The sequence below is a fragment of the Colossoma macropomum genome, unplaced genomic scaffold (genome assembly GCF_904425465.1).
Source record: "Colossoma macropomum unplaced genomic scaffold, Colossoma_macropomum, whole genome shotgun sequence".
Taxonomy (NCBI): Eukaryota; Metazoa; Chordata; class Actinopteri; order Characiformes; family Serrasalmidae; genus Colossoma; species Colossoma macropomum.
In genome coordinates this window covers 5787333-5803647 of record NW_023494784.1, presented here as the reverse complement: position 1 = coordinate 5803647, position 16315 = coordinate 5787333, and the positions used below count along the sequence as shown (strand labels likewise).

The following is a 16315-nucleotide window of genomic DNA, read 5'->3' as shown; positions in this document are numbered from 1 at the left end:
CTCTCCCTTTCTCTGTCTCACTGTAGCACGCATGTACAGATTTATAATGCCTTTCAGTAGAAAGGTTTGTATTTTATGTCAAACAAAATTGCCAGTAATATGGAGCTTCGAGAGCCGGTCGTAAAGCTGCTCATTTATTCATTCGCCGCACAGTTTTATGGATGCGGCTGAGCCCGGGCGATTTCTGCTGGGAAGACTGAGGCCTTTCTGCCACTTTTTACCCAACCGAGTGGGCTGTTAAGGTTAATTTCTACAATCTACATGCACATTTTTAGCATGTTCTCATCGGGACGAAGTGTAATTTCCAAACTGTTACAATTATTTCCATTGTCGGGAGAGTGAATTGATTCGGGAGATAGGTAAGGTGTCACATGTTGCTTAATGTGTGACCTGTGGTGCAGATCTATTATATAAAACCGCAGCTTTGTGCTTTTTTCCTTTATTCCTCTTAAAAATAGGCGGTCTTATTCAAGAGTGCTCCTGATATTACATGAGTTTATGCATTATCCCTGGAAGGAGAATGACTCCTTTTAGCCCTTTGTTAAAGTGAATTGACCAGTAATTTAAGTTCCTCACTCTTTTCTCTCGCAGCCGATCAAAGTACGCTGCATTTTTTTGTTATTTTACACATTTCCCAACTCCCACTCCCCCTCAGGCTACAGGAGCCTTCTGAAAGCTTTTGTTCTTCTTTTTCTTTCTTTTTCTTTTTTTTTTACAAACTGCTCTGATGTGTGTGCAGAGTGGACAAAGAGCATCTCCCTCTCTTTCACTCTGTCTTTCTTCCTTCTTTTCCCTCAGTAAACGCCTCAGCCAGGGGCAAACGTATGTCGAACAGTTCTACTGCTGCGTGCTGTTAGTTTAGCCAGACACTCAGGGGGCCGTCCATCTCGTCTGTACACACCATCTCGAACTGACCTGGGGGGCTTTGTTTCGCAGAGCGGGATTTCTCAGTAATGCTGGATGAAGCTGGAATAGTTTCCTAGAAATGGAGTTTTCACAGTTTCCTCCCTTTCGATAAATGTGGTCGGTCAGATACATGGAGACATGTTTGGTTTCTGAATTTTTTTAGTTTTAACACTGGAGCTGCTAGGCTGATGTAGCTAACAAGCTATGAGTTTAAGTTCAAAGGCTTTATTGTCATTTCAGCGGTATATAATTACACAGTGAAACAAAACAAGTGCAAAACAATACAGTACAATAAATACAGAAGACCTAGGATAAATACAAAAACACAGGCAGTACTCGGCACAGAGTGTGTGGAGCTGTGCAAAGCAGGCTGTAACATACTATGACATATTAGCAGATAGCCTAGCATATATGAGCACAGCAGCCAATGAAGTAGCAACCACACTGCAAAAAATAGCATCTTGTCAAGTGAAATGATCTTAAATCTAGTTGATGTATCTAATATTTCCCATTTTGAGTTTGTTTTGCACTTATTATAAGATTATTTAGCTTATTTCTAGACTTTTTCTACTTATTTTAGGTCATTTCTTCTCTCTCACACTCTCTCCTTCTCTCTTTCTACTTATTTCTGCTTATTTTACTTTCTCTTCTATTCTTTTGTCACTTTTTCTTTCCCCTTCTCTTTTTTGCTCTCTCTACTCCTCTCTCTCCCTCTCCCCTCTTCTTGTTTATTTTTTTCTTTTCTTCCTCTTCATCTCTCTCTCTCTATCACTTTCTCACTTGCTTTCTGTATCTATCACTCGTTTTCCTTCTCTTCTTTTTTTCTTTCTTTCTTTCATTCTTTCTTTCTTTCTCCTTCTCTTCAACTTTATGCTGATCTCTCACATGCTCTCATGCTTGCTCTCTCTTTCTCTCTCTCTCTCTCTATCACTATCTCTCTATCGCTCTCTCTCTCACTATTTTTCTCTCTCTCTCTATTGCTATCTCTCTCTATCGCTCTCTCACTATTTCTATCTCTGTCTCTCTCTATCGCTATTTCTCTCCATTTCTCTCTATCGCTTTCTCTCCCCATCTCTCTCTATATTGCTACCTCTCTCTTTCTCTCTCTCTATCGCCATCTCTCCATCTCTCTCTCTCTCTGTCACTCTCTCTCTCTATCGCTATCTCTCTCTTTCACCATCTCTCTCTCTCTATCGCTATCTCTCTTTCTCTCTCTCTCTTTCTCTCTGTCTCTTTCTCTCTCTCTCTCCTTTTCTCTCTCACATCTTCTGTTTTTCTTTCTTTCTTTCTTTCTTTCTTTCTTTCTTTCTTTTTTTTTCCTCCTCTCCAACTTTCTGCTGATCTCTCACATTTTCTCATGCTTGCACTCTCTCTCTCTCTCTCTCTCTCTCTCTCATATACTATGACATATTAGCAGATAGCCTATATATAGCATATATCAGCATAGCAGTCACTGAGGTAGCAACCACAGTGCAAAAAATAATATCTTGTCAAGTGAAATGATATTTAATCTAGTTGATATATCTAATGTATAATATGTTTTACTTATTTCTAGACTTTTTCTACTTATTTGACTCGATTTTATTAAGTAAAATTATCTCACTATACCGGCAGATAATTTTGCCTGTTTTCAAGCACATTTCTTGAAACAAGCACAATTTTCTGCCAGTATAGTGAGATAATTTTACTTAATAAAATTACAATTTAAAAGTAATAATAAGTTAAATAATCTAAAATTAAGCTTACAACAATCTCAACAGCAGAAATATCAGATTTATGGTCTACATTTAAGATGATTTTATGTAACAAGATACCATTTTTTGCAGTGCAGAACAACATCAACGGAATACAGTATTTGGTTGATGCCGTATTCTAGCAGCTGATATTGTTAAAATGCAAGTAGTCAGCTATGAATTATGTTAAGTGAAGTATTTCAGTGTGAAGTGCACAGTCTGGCTGTGAGGGCCTGAAAGCTGTGATTAAAAAAAGTCAAAAATACAAAGTTCAGGCTTCTTCATAGCTGCTACTGTGTTATCTATGTAACAAGCTTCAGTCCATGTTTATAGATAACAGTGAGTCATACAGTGTCAGAAACCACATAATCAAGTCTATTAGAGACTCTGAACTACTCCACACAGAGGCGATTTGGGGTATATGCTGTTTGGTGTCTATACATCCCTTACTTGTTATAAACATTGGCTTTGTAGCTCAGAGCAACACTGCAGAAACAAGCTTAGGAGATGAAATATGTTAACACAGATGTCTCCAAACTATCTCTTTAAGCCAAAACTGAGGATCTTCCAACTGTCCACAATCAGCTAAATGTTGTTGCTAAATATTCATTAGCCGTGCTTCTATTTTTAAGGCCTGGTAATGTCTGAGATTGATATAAGCAAAGCGATGTTTTTGCCATATAGACATTTTTTTTCTTTGAACTTTGCCAGATCCTCTGAATTACAAGGTCGTTAAGGAGCAGAATAACGATTATTGCTACATGAAAGCTTAGACTGCTGCACATTGAACTGCCATCATACAAACCAGCAGGCTTTGTCCTTTTGCTCATCAATTTACCTGAATAAATGCATAAATTTACCTCAAATGCATTGATTTACTTCAATAAATACATCAATTTACCTCAATAAATACATCAATTTACCTCAATAAATACATCAATTTACCTCAATAAATGCACTAATTTACCTCAAAGGTTGTCCTATTTTATATCAATAAATGCATCAATTTACCTCAATAAATGCATCAATTTACCTCAAATGCATTAATTTACCTCAATGAATGCATCAATTTATCTCTAAGATTGCCCTATTTTATATCAATAAGTGCACTAATTTGCCTCAGTAAATGTATTAGTTTGCCTGAATAAAGGCTCCTTAATCAACAAACCCCTCAAGCTTCCTCTTGGAGGTGTTTGAGGAGCAGCTAACAACCAGCACAGCAGAGCAGCTGTTGATCGCGTCTCGCTGGCTGATCTAACGGCGCGTCCCAAACACACACTTCTGTACTTCACCTACTGCACTAATGAGTGCACTTCTAATGGGATATGCACTATTTTTACACACTGTGTAGTGAGCTAGTATGCGTTTGGGGCGCTAGTAACACAGCGGGAAATCTCAGCCACTTAGATTTCAGCTTTCATTTGTTAATCACTACAGCAACCAATCAAATAAAATCAAGGCAGTGCACTCAAATATATTGGTTAACACGCTTAAAAATGAGGTTTAAAAGTGTTTAAAAAAGTGTTTTACCATCTTCGCTGGATCAGTTATGGCTCATTACAAACCATCACAGCACTGCTGAATGAACTCGATGTTGCCTACCAAAATGGTGGCAGCACAATTGTGACGTCTGTACTATTAATAAAGCCCCCCAGCTTCGGGCTGTGGAGCAGTGGAACTGTGTTCTTTGGAGTGATGGCTCTCCTCCAGAACTGAAGAACTGTCCAAATGCACCATAAGCTCCTTCCGTGAGAAAGTAATTCACCATGCTTCACTGGATGAAGTCTCTCTTGACCCCCAGACAGGGTGGGTTCTCATCCGGAGCCAGATTGTAATGAGCTGATTAGAGCCCCCACACTGCTGCTGCCCGTGGTATCTGCGGTGGGTTTGGTTGAAGCCGTGGCGATGATACCTTGTCACAGGTCAGAAGGTGTTAGCAGTGTTTTGACTGTTTCTCTCTCTGAGGTAATTGATGTGCCACACAGCGCTGCGGTTCTCCGTACTATGAGGGCTCTTTTCTCAGACGGGCTCCTTTTTAAGGCTCGTCTTTTAGAGTGAGTTTGGTGTAATCCCATAGAACTGAATGGAGGATTAATATTTCTCTTTCATGCATGAAATGAGAGAGGACCTCTCTGTAGACCTCCAACCCCCCACACAGTGCCCCCCCTCTCTATTTCTCTCTCTCTCTATTTTTTCTTTTTTCCTTTCCTCTCTCTCTCACTTTCTCACTTTTGCTCTTTTTACTCTCTTTCTGTTTATCTATCACTCTCTCATTTTCAGCGTCTTTCTTTCTTTCTTTCTTTCTTTCTTTCTTTCTTTCTTTCTTTCTCTTTCCCTTTCTCTTTCTCTCTCTTGCTTTCTCTTATTCTTTTCTGTCACTCTTTCTTTCCCCTTCTCTTTTTTGCTATCTCTTTCTCATTGTCTACTCTCTCTCTCCCTCTCCCCTCTTCCTGTTTATTTTTCCTTTCTTCCTCTTCATCTCTCTATCACTTTCTCACTTGCTTTCTCTGTCTGTCTCTCTCATTTTCCCTCTTTCTTTCTTTCTTTCTTTCTTTCTTTCTCCTTCTCCCCAACTTTCTGCTGATCTCTCACGCTTGCTCTCTCTTTCTGTCTCTCTCTCGCTCACATCCCCATCTCTCTGTCTTCCTCTCATTTTTCCTACCCTCACACTTACCCTCTGATCTTTCATTCATTCTCTAACTCTTGTTCTGTCTCCCTCTGACTCCTCACTTACTCTTTCATTCTCTCCTTCTCTCTGCTTCTTATTTTCCTTTCTCTCTTGCTCTCTCATTCTCCCTCTCCCTCTCTCTCTCTCTCCCTCACTCCCTCTTTTCCTTTCTCTCTCTCTTTTCTGCTTCTCTGTTCTCTCTCTCCCCCCTTTCTGCTTCTTCTGTTACTTTCTCTCTCTCTCTCTCTCTCTCTCTCTCTCTCTCTCTCTCTCTCTCTCTCAGTATTTTAGGCTTCAGTGTTGTTCTGTTTTCTCTCCATGTCTAATAAAAGTCAGTATACTGTAGTGACTGTCTGAGCTCAGGAGGCGTGGCCATGTGAGCAGCCACGTGTGGAGGCTCATGGTAGGCACACACCCTCCTAGAAAGGACTTCATTGTTGTTGCTAATGCCAAAGTTTGTTAGTTTAAAGGTTTGTGTAAGTGTTTGTGTTATTCTGTGTTGGGGTTTGTGGATGTTGTGTGTTGGGGCTGGTTATCGTGAGGGTGAAGCCTGTGGCCGGTGGTGACCCTCCCTCATTAGTTCAGTGCTGTGTAAGGGCCTTTCTGCCTGGTGTTTAATACAGAGCACTTCTCGCGGTGGGAATCGTGCGTTCCCTGTACCGGTGCTACAATATAAACCCTGTAACTGTAAGACTGGTGGAGGTTTTTCACGCTCATTCTCCTGGCTAATGAGGATCTGTTGTGCCGTTTGTGGTAAATCAGGCTCTTTTTTGTTTAATTTCAGCAGCAGCTCCGGTATGAATTGTACTGACATGTGAATAGACTCAACACGCTGACAGATCGACAGGCTGTGAAAGCTGCAGTAGCTGAAAGCGTCTGTAGAAGACTGGACAGTGTCGGTTCTCCTGATCAGTCAGAGCTCTGATAATCAGCGCTAGGAAATCATTACAGTGCTTTTGTTCACGGCTGCTTTGCTCATCATTTTCAAATCTGAATTGATATCCCCGTCCTCGCGTTTGCTGTTTTTGCTGATGGAACAACGAAAAAAGGAAATGAATTTGAGATGTGAAGCTCTCATTTGCAGATGAAAAAGTGCTCTGGCATCATCAGAGGCCCATTAAAGAGATGAAAGCAGCTCAGCGACTCTTGACTCGCTTTTGAAGTTTAAGACTTTTCTGAGTATTCGCTGTGTGTTTTAACGCCTTCCTGGAATTGGTTTGAAATGTCTGACGAATGTCATGCTTTGTGATTCATATCATGTCAGTGAAAGTGTTTTGTTTTGCACTGTATTACTAGTTAAGAAATAATTGGGTCGTTGAGTGAATATTATAATAGTTTTGCAATGAGTGAATGGATCAACGTTGCAGACGTAGCTTCTAACCCATTAAAGTTTAAGGGTCTGTAAATATGTCCCCACTTTAAAGTACCTATTCATCTCCACAGAGCAGCTACTATTTGGGTGGTGGATCATTCTCAGCACTGCAGTAACACTGACGTGGTGGTGGTGTGTTAGTGAGTGTTGTGCTGGTGCGAGTGGATCAGACACAGCAGTGCTGCTGGAGCTTTTAAACGCTCTGTCCACTCACTGTCCACTCTAGTAGACACTCCTACCTTGTCGGTCCACCTTGTAGAGATGCTAGCTCATCTGCTGCTGCACAGTTTGTGTTGGTCATCCTCTCGTCCTTCATCAGTGGTCACAGGACGCTGCCCACAGGATGCTGTTGGCTGGATATTTTGGTTGTTGGACTATTCTCAGTCCAGCAGTGACACTGAGGTGTTTAAAAACTCCAGCAGCACTGCTGTGTCTGAGAATGATCCACCACCCAAATAGTACCTGCTCTGTAAGGGTCCATGGGGGTCCTGACCACTGAAGAACAGGGTGACAAAGTATGCAGAGAAACAGATGGACTACAGTCTGTAACTGTAGAACTACAGAGTGAAACTATATAGTAAGTGGAGCTGATAAAATGGACAATGAGTGTAGAAACAAGGAGGTGGACTTGAATGAAGTGGCCAGTCAGTGTATGTGAGTTCTGTACTCATTGGCTGGAGCAATAGCAGAGCTCTTTTTGGTGCTATTTAGAACCCTTTTCAAAAGTGAGGTTCTGTAAGAGGTTCTGCATAGAACCCTATGCAACACACTCTCCATCAATCTGAAGAACTATTTCACCATCCACAGAACCATTTAAGCATGCAAATGGTGTTCATTATCTTTACTAAAGAACCCATCAAAAGTTATGTTACTGCATAAAAACTGAACATAGGAATGATACTATATATATATATATATATATATATATATATATATATATATATATATATATGTATATATATATATGTATATGTGTGTGTGTGTGTGTGTGTGTGTTTGTGTGGTCTTTTTTCTTTTATATATATTTTATATATTTAAACATTACAAGGGGGCTATGCACCAAGATATTCACTCACCTTCGCCCCTGTGTAAATGTGATTTCACAATAAATACAATTTGATAAAGAAGCCTTAAAGATCCATCTTTTTTAGGATAGAACTTTTCATAGTGATTACTGAATAATTTATGGTCATTACTGAATAATGGGAGACTAATAACCAAATAATAAGCTGAGAGTTCAGGAGGTTAATAACGTTTCACTTCTTACAAGCTTGTTTTTGCCGCTCCTGATGATGATGACAGTGATTTTATTGCTGTTATTATCTTCTGATGGACTGTCATTAAAGCTTCACTCAGTCAGACCTTTTAGTCGAGTCAAGCATGGCACACAACAGTTCCTCCAGAGCCACAGTGCTACATTTAAAGACAACAAATCCAAAATATCTGGACAAACATTAACATGGACACTCCAGCCAAAATGGAAATTGTAAACACTGATTCATTTGTTGTAAACATGCCTACTTTCCTCATATAGTTGTGCAAAAACAGCCTTGGGAGTAAAAGTTTTTGGTTTAAAGGCTAAGAAAGCTTCACTGGTGGGATGAAATTTTGGGATATATATTCCTGACATATACACTAATCAGCCATAACATTAAAACAACCTCTTTGGCCATTTTATCAGCTCCACTGACCATATAGGAGAACTTTGTAGTACAGCTACAGACTGTAGTCCATCTGATTCTCTGCATACTTTGTTACCCTGTTCTTCAGTGGTCAGGACCCCCATGGACCCTCTATTAGACACTCCAACCTTGTCGGTCAAACTTGTAGATGTACAGTCAGAGACGATAGCTCATCTGCTGCTGCACAGTTTGTGTTGGTCATCCTCTAGTCCTTCATCAGTGGTCACAGGACGCTGCCCACAGGACGCTGTTGGCTGGATGTTTTCGGTTCTCAGTCCAGCAGCAACACTGAAGTGTTTAGAACTCCAGCAGCACTGCTGTGTCTGATCCACTCGCACCAGCGCACACTAACATGCCACCACCATATATATGTAACCTCACCATATATATATATTTATATATATATATATATATATATATATGAAGCTGAAAAGAGGATGGCTTCCACAACAGGATAATGATCCTAAACACGTTAAAATCCACAATGGACTACCTCAAGCTGAAGGTTCTAGATGGCCCAAGCATTTTACAGAACTGGAAGCCTTTTGCAAGGAAGACTGCGCAAAAATCCCCCTAACAAGAGCTGAAAGTCTCTTAACTGGCTACAAAAAGCATTTACAAGCTGTGATACTTGCCAAAGGGGCTGTTACTAAGTACTGACCACGCAGCATGCACAAACTTTTGCTTCAGGCCCTTTTTATTTTGAAACTATAAAAGATAGAAATAAAAAGTAATCTTGCCTAAAATCTTCAAGAAATGTATCATCAAGTCACTGGATACTCAATACTTTGCGTATACAATACAAGATGCTCCTCATCACCTCCACACCTCCATTTTTGACTCTGCTCCTTCATTCGTATATCCTATCACGTAAACTCAGGTCCTCCAGCTCTGGGCTTTTGGTCGTTCCCCAGATTAGATTGTTTTCTTGGGGTGGCAGGTCCTTTAGCCCTATGGCCCCTAAGCTCTGGAGCTCCTCGTCCCAACACATTCATAACTGCTCATCCTTCTCCTCTTTAAAACTGACTGAAAATGTACCTCTGCACTCAGTGCTGCTCTTCTACCTCAACTTCACAGCCTTACTGTATGTTATTTTCCATTTTCTGTCCTGTTCATTTTACTTCTTTTGGAATTTGAAATTTGGAAACATAAATAAATCCTATTAGTAGTAGTAGTAGTGGTAGTAGTAGTAGTTTTGTCCCGACTGCGACATCAGTTTTTTGTTAGTTGGTGTTTGTTGAATGCATACTGAGTGTTTAACTGAGACAACACTACTGAAGGACAACACAAGAAGAATATACAATTGTGAATTTAGGAGACTGAGAGATGCAGTGATGCAGTACAGAATATTACATAACATGACAAATAACATATTAAATGTTAGTTTTAAGCCCAAATGCTGCTCAAAGTGCAGCACAGATGATAAATACAGAGCAACAGATGACCATATCCGCAGTGAATAGATATAGCTATGGTAATATAAAGGTCCATTCAGAGCTTCAAGAGAGCACCTTTAAAGTCAGTGTCACTGAGAAATGATGTCATCAAACAAAAAGAAAAAAGGAAAGAGGATATTTTAGAAGTGGGAAAAAGTCAGTACATTTTGATGGATGATTACAGAAAAATGAGATTGTTGTCTTTTAACCCCTTTCTAAAAAATGATTTTAGTGTCAGGTTGACTTTAACGCCCCACTTGTTGGTCCTCTGTACAGGTGAGCCTGTGGAGGCGGAGATTTGTGAAGAGGATCCCCCCCCTTCAGAGGTACCCTGTGACATGGCCTGCCCTGGGGACTGCGTGGTCAGCTCCTGGTCTGATTGGTCCTCCTGCTCTCACTCCTGCACCAATAAGAACGCAGAAGGCAGACAGAGCCGCATGCGCACCATCCTGGCCTTACCTGGTGAAGGTAACACTCACACTCACACTCAGTCACTCATCTACATCTCACCAAATGAAGGAAATATGAAAGTGAATGGTGACTTAACTCCCCCCTTTACAGCAAACCAATGTCAAGCTTGTAACAATAGAAGAACCCTTTTTAGAATATATAGAACCGTATACAGCACATTCTCCACCAATCTGAAGGACCATTTAACCATGGAAAGAACCCTTTAATCATGAGTGTTCATAGTTCTATATAGTTAACAAAGTTATTTAATGAAAGATTACTAATCATTAATGTGCTGTTTATCTATCTGCCAATCAATCAATCAATCTATCAATCAATCAGTCAGTCAATCAACTTACATTTGCGGCTTATGTAGCATGAATTGGCTTAAAATGTTGACCGTAGTTAGTGCAATACAATGGAACAAGGAATATTTAGAAAAAGAAATACTTAGAAAAAGAAATATTCAAGTTTTGCAGTTAATTTAAATTTAGTTTTAAGTGATTTGTGGCTGACCTAAAATTTTAAGTTAAGTGAACACTAAAAAAGAAGAACAACCATCTTTGTCTTATATACTTATTTACTTATTATACAATTACTTAAATGTTCCTTTTGTAAAGTTAAACCAACATTTTTTATGGTGATGGTCAAATACACTTCATTTGGATTAAGTGCATAATGAACATTAAAACATACCTCGGTATAAGAACTCCTCCCACTACTATCACTCACCCACCCCCTCACACGCTCTCTCTTTTTCACTTCCCATGATCCCCCAGTGCTGAAATATGGAAATTTGTCCCAGCCTCGTATTCTCCATGCAGCCCACCGAGCCTTATTAGTCACACAATCCCTTATTAATATTCACGCAATCTGTGCCGGATTCATTATTGTGCATTGTGGGCCACTTAACGGAGCGCTGAGTCGCTCAGCAGCCTGCGCTGAAGCTGAATGTCAATACAATGTCATTGACTTCAAGGGCAGCTGGCGTTGGAATCGGTTTTAATTATAGAAAATGTAGAGGCATAAATAAATCCCACACTGCAGGTCACAGCCATTTACATCATTTATTACAGAGGTGCTGAGTTTAGTCGTGAATAGAACTCCTGGTGCTAATACTTTTACTTATGAGAGCATTTAACAGAGATCATTTCACACTCTTAAAGGAACCCTGACTGTACACACTTAAAAATCATGGTTCTTCAAGGGTTCTTTAGTAAAGAAAATGGTTCGATGGAGCACCGAAAAGGATTCTTCTATTGTTATGATGTCAGGCTTGTTACAATAGAAGAACCATTTTTGGTGCTATGTAGAATCCTTTTCAAAAAGGTTCTATATAGAACCATATACAGGACTTTTTCCTTCTGAAGAACCTTTTAATCATCTAAAGCATTTTTTGAATGTTCATGGTTCTATATAGAACCATTTTCTTTACTAGAGAACCCTTGAAAGACCATCTTTTGTAAGTGTGTATGGCTTCAAATGATGTACATGTCCAAAGCTATTGAACCACAATGTTTTGTTTATTATAACGGTAATAAGGTTTTCTAGGAACAGCTGGAAAGGCTGAAATATGTATTTGAGTTGAATCAGATTTTGCTCATGGTTCATCACTCAGTATACAAGACGAAGAGCAAGCATTTGATGCCACAACAAAAATGGCAACCTACTATTACAGGGATGCTGTCAATTTCTAATAAGAAATAAAACATTTTACTCAGTCTGAACATTATATTTTAACAGTACTGGACACGTATATTGTATTGAAGCTCACTTGTCTTAACAGTCGGGGTTCCTTTAAATGCTAAAATGGTCAAATAAAGGTTGTTTTCCCTTCCAAGCCATCATGGCAAATATATTTCATGTAGATGTGTCAATAATTCTGCATTACATTAGAATCTGGGGATCTAAAATTGTTGCTGTACTATTTAAATATAATTACATGTTTATTATATAGGTATGTAATTAACTACATTATGATTCTGTTCACATTATGTATGCACAGTTCTTCAAATTCAAATCATAATAAAATATCTCCTCTTCTTACAAACACTAAAGTGGTCTGAATTCAAAGTTTGCACTTTTCGCACAGTTTCTCCACTTTTTTCAAAGAGCGATAAGGTAGGAAAAATTAACTTAGCTTAGTTTATTAATGGTATGTAATAAATATGTAATTGTTATTTCATGCTTTATTTGAAACTATTTGAATTATTGACTGCTTACTTCTCTACATACAAATAAAAAGAACACTGATAATGCTTTTAATCAATGTGTTATATTTGAATTTAATGGGTAGAACAATATTTTTTTATTAAAACATTGTATGTAAAGTCGCAACTTTATAACCGGAGCCCAATTATGATTATAAAAGAGTAAAACAATATATATCAACTTCTTAGTACTAATGAACTTATAACAAAAGAAGTGTATGCATAGTCAATTAAAAAACGTGCACAGTTGCTAAGTAGTCAGTTGCTATAGTCAAGTATATAACTTTGACTTATGAGAATCAGGTAAATAAATCTTCATTAACAAGCTATAATTAATGATTATGTTTCAATAAGTCAAAGTAATGATTCATTATCTGTATGTCAATTAGTAAGTGGTTGAAATGATAGCATTTATTAATGTTGGATGTTAATAGGAAACACTAGAGTCCCCACAAGAAGATAAATTAGATATAGACACACATATATATGTGTGTGTGTGTGTGTGTGTATAATATATGTATTATATATATATGTATATAGGTAGGGAAATAGATATAAATATATAGATATACACTACATATTCATGTGCAGCAAAGAAACTAATAAATGTTAATGAAAACATCAAAGCAATCTATTACAAATTCAAACTGTAGTAGAATTACAGTCCTGCTCACTTCCTGGAAAAACTTCTCTCATTACTCATTCTTTAAATTCTATGTTACTTTGTATCAAATGATTTTACTATATTGGCAAATAATTATGCTTGTTTTACTTAAATAAAACAAAGTTTAGAAATAAGAATAATAATCTTACAAAAATCTCGAAATGAGTAATATTTGATATAAAGACTAGATTTGCTAAGACATCGTTTTATGCGGTGTAAACGTTTGGGCCGCTCAGGAGCCTCAGCTAATTTAAAAATGTGCCTCCAGGCGGTGCTGTTCAGGTCTCTTACCTAGAACCTTACAATCACTAAATCCACCCCTGTTAAATATATATTTAGCGATTATATAATTATCAACAAGCTATTAGCTAAAAATGACGTCACTGTTAATTAGGGCCAATAATTATAAAGTGTTGCAGAAATAATCGATACGAAATGACCGTGTTATTGTGTTATTGTTACTGGGTTAAAATGAATGATTGAAACGAGGGCTGTACTTCAGTGGAAAAGTCTCTAGGCTGTAATTGAATTAATTGCAGTGTCTCTCTCTCCCTCTCCCTCTCCCTCTCCCTCAGGAGGTAAAGCCTGTCCTCCTGCCCCAGCTCTGGAGCAGTGGAGATCCTGTAATGATCATCCCTGTATCGTTTTCTACTGGGAGACCTCCTCCTGGGAGCCGTGCACTGAGGATTTGGCCGCCGCTCTGAACAGCAGCGGCTACTGGAACGAAACGTCCACCTGCGCAGTCGGCGTTCAAAATCGTAAAGTGACCTGCATGAAGACGAACTCAGGACCAGTCGTTCCTAAAAGGTACCTAGTCCTGTCTGACATATATATATCTGTCCAGTTCACTGAAGCTTCATTTTGTTTATGTACAGAACTGGGCAAAAGTCAGAGACCATCATTTCATTCATTTTATTTTAAGTCTAAACAGTCATTGAGTGCAAGTTATTCACTGTTCAGATGTTTCTAAGGAGATTAGACATAATGTAATCCACTTGCATAAATTCAAAGAAAAATAGGTGAAAAAACTGGAGCCTCAAAGAAAATGGGGCTCCTAACAACCAGCTGGAAGAGCTGGTCGACCCCAAAACTGCCCCCATCAGATAAACAGCACTTAAAGCTTTCATCTCTGAGAGAGAGGAGAAAATCAAGCTGCTTCAGATCTGAAAACATCCACAGGTGTTTCTGTCCATCCTTCCACTGTGAGAAGACGACTCAGCGCTGTGGGTTTGAAAGGATGTGTGGCTGTCAAGAAGGAGGATTCTGTCATTTTCGGTTAAATAAATAATTTGTAATGGATGTTTTGATTGGAAATTAAATGAAATAAATAAAGTGTGGTCTCTGAATTTTATACAATAATTTATCGCTGCTGTCAGGATAAAACCTCATTTTTCATTTTTTGACATAATTTGAAATTAGATTTAGTTGTTGAGGTGGCCGTGTAGTTTTCTGTTAAATATTTGTTTCTCCTTTTTTGAAAAATGAGACTGAAAAATGAATATCTGGTACTTAATGGCTATTTTGACTAGAAATTACACTAAGTAAGGGTGGTCTCTGACTTTTGCACAATATTTTATAAATAAATAATATATATATATATATATATATATATATATATATATATATATATATATATATATATATATATTAATAAATAAAAACAAAAAAATTAAAGCTATATACTCTTGTTTTATTATTATAAAATATATTGAAATATATACTATAAATAATACACATTTTTATTTATTTATTTTATTTAAGATATATCTTTATTTGATTTTCATGTTATTTATTTCTCAGGTTATTAATTCAATAATCTTTACCTTTACTTATGCTTTAAACATGGTTACATGGTTTTATTAGTAACTTTCTTTATCGTTATTTGTATTTTTCTGCAATATTTTCTTTCCATGTTGTGTTGAAATAGCTGTTGTATTTCAGGCGCCTCCACATTTCTTGTTTATGAATATTACTGACATCCTGCTTCATTATAGTTAATCAGGTCGTTGATAAGCACAGACAGCTGTGCCAAGAAATCTCAAGGAAAAGCAGGAGAAAAATACAGTAAACAATGAGCTGCCAGACTCGTAAACATACACGTAGAGCATTGGCTGGATACCCAGACTCAGATTACGCCTTAACTTAGACTGAAAAGGATTTTCATTGGTGAATCACCGTCCTCACAGCGGTGTGGTCAACGACTAAATTAATCCATACGCAGGAATCTGGCTGTATGATTAATTAAATTAATACGTTTGGGTGATGTTCAGCAGTGTTTCTCTGTCTTTGTGCTGTGTTTGGACTGTGTAGCTGCACTTGAGAAAACCTCCTTTCTGTTTCTTGGAACTTAAGTCTTGACTGGCTCTGTAAGGAAGGGATAATCTACAGCGAGGGCCTCAGTGTTGCAGATATAAGTCCTGACAGGGCGGAGAAAAAGTCCCCGGGGGTATTAAACGCTCTGAAGTCTGTTATAAAACACCCTGTTCTGCTCAGATCCGTCATTAAGCACTGAGTGGATACGCCGTGTTTTTCCGAGCGAACCGTTCATGTAGGTGTGTTCCTGGACTCCTAAGCTTTGTCTGAGTTGCGCTTTGGTTTATGGGGTCATCCAGGCTTTATGGGTCTCGTTTGATGGCCTTGTTGGCATTTACACTTGCAGGAATGCATTTTGAGACATAAAAGTCAGCCGAGCACAAAGCGTCTGCCGCCGCACTCACTCGCTCAATAATGTGTTTATTGCAAATAATGATCCCACTTTAATGACTCTGGAGCTCCGTCCTTAGTCACCCTACCAACCCCGTTAAGACCCACCACTACAGCGCCAGGCGTGTTGTACCTTTTAATAGGTGCCCTTGTCCGACTGTGCCCTGCAACCATGGCCAATTGGTGATAGTATTGTGGTGGGGGGCTTGCTGGCAGGTGAGAGAGGGTCCCTCCTGTGAATACTGACTGAGAAGCTGCTGCTAACTAAACTGTGGATCCTCTCAGTCGATATCAGTGGTTCCTCTTCTCCAGTAACCTGGTTCAGCCATGTTATGTAGAAGCACCACACAAAACCTGCTTCAACCTGAAAAACATGAACACACCCCAGGTTCTGCTCGGAGACCTGAGAGCTAACTTTGCTCTTCCCTCGGTTTGGTAGCTCTTGGTGTGGTTTGGTAGTTTTGGGGTACAGTTTGGTATTTTCTAGTGCA

At 38.7% G+C, this 16315-nt stretch overlaps 1 protein-coding gene across 1 annotated transcript in view; it reads left to right on the top strand.

Moving 5' to 3' along the window:
* thsd7ba (thrombospondin, type I, domain containing 7Ba) overlaps positions 1-16315 on the top strand; it is a 333528-nt gene that overhangs the window by 172831 nt on the left and 144382 nt on the right. Inside the window, exons 9-10 of the mRNA XM_036576800.1 lie at positions 10074-10265; positions 13697-13928. Coding sequence (XP_036432693.1) covers positions 10074-10265; positions 13697-13928 — 424 coding nt within the window. The remainder of the gene's footprint in view (positions 1-10073; positions 10266-13696; positions 13929-16315) is intronic.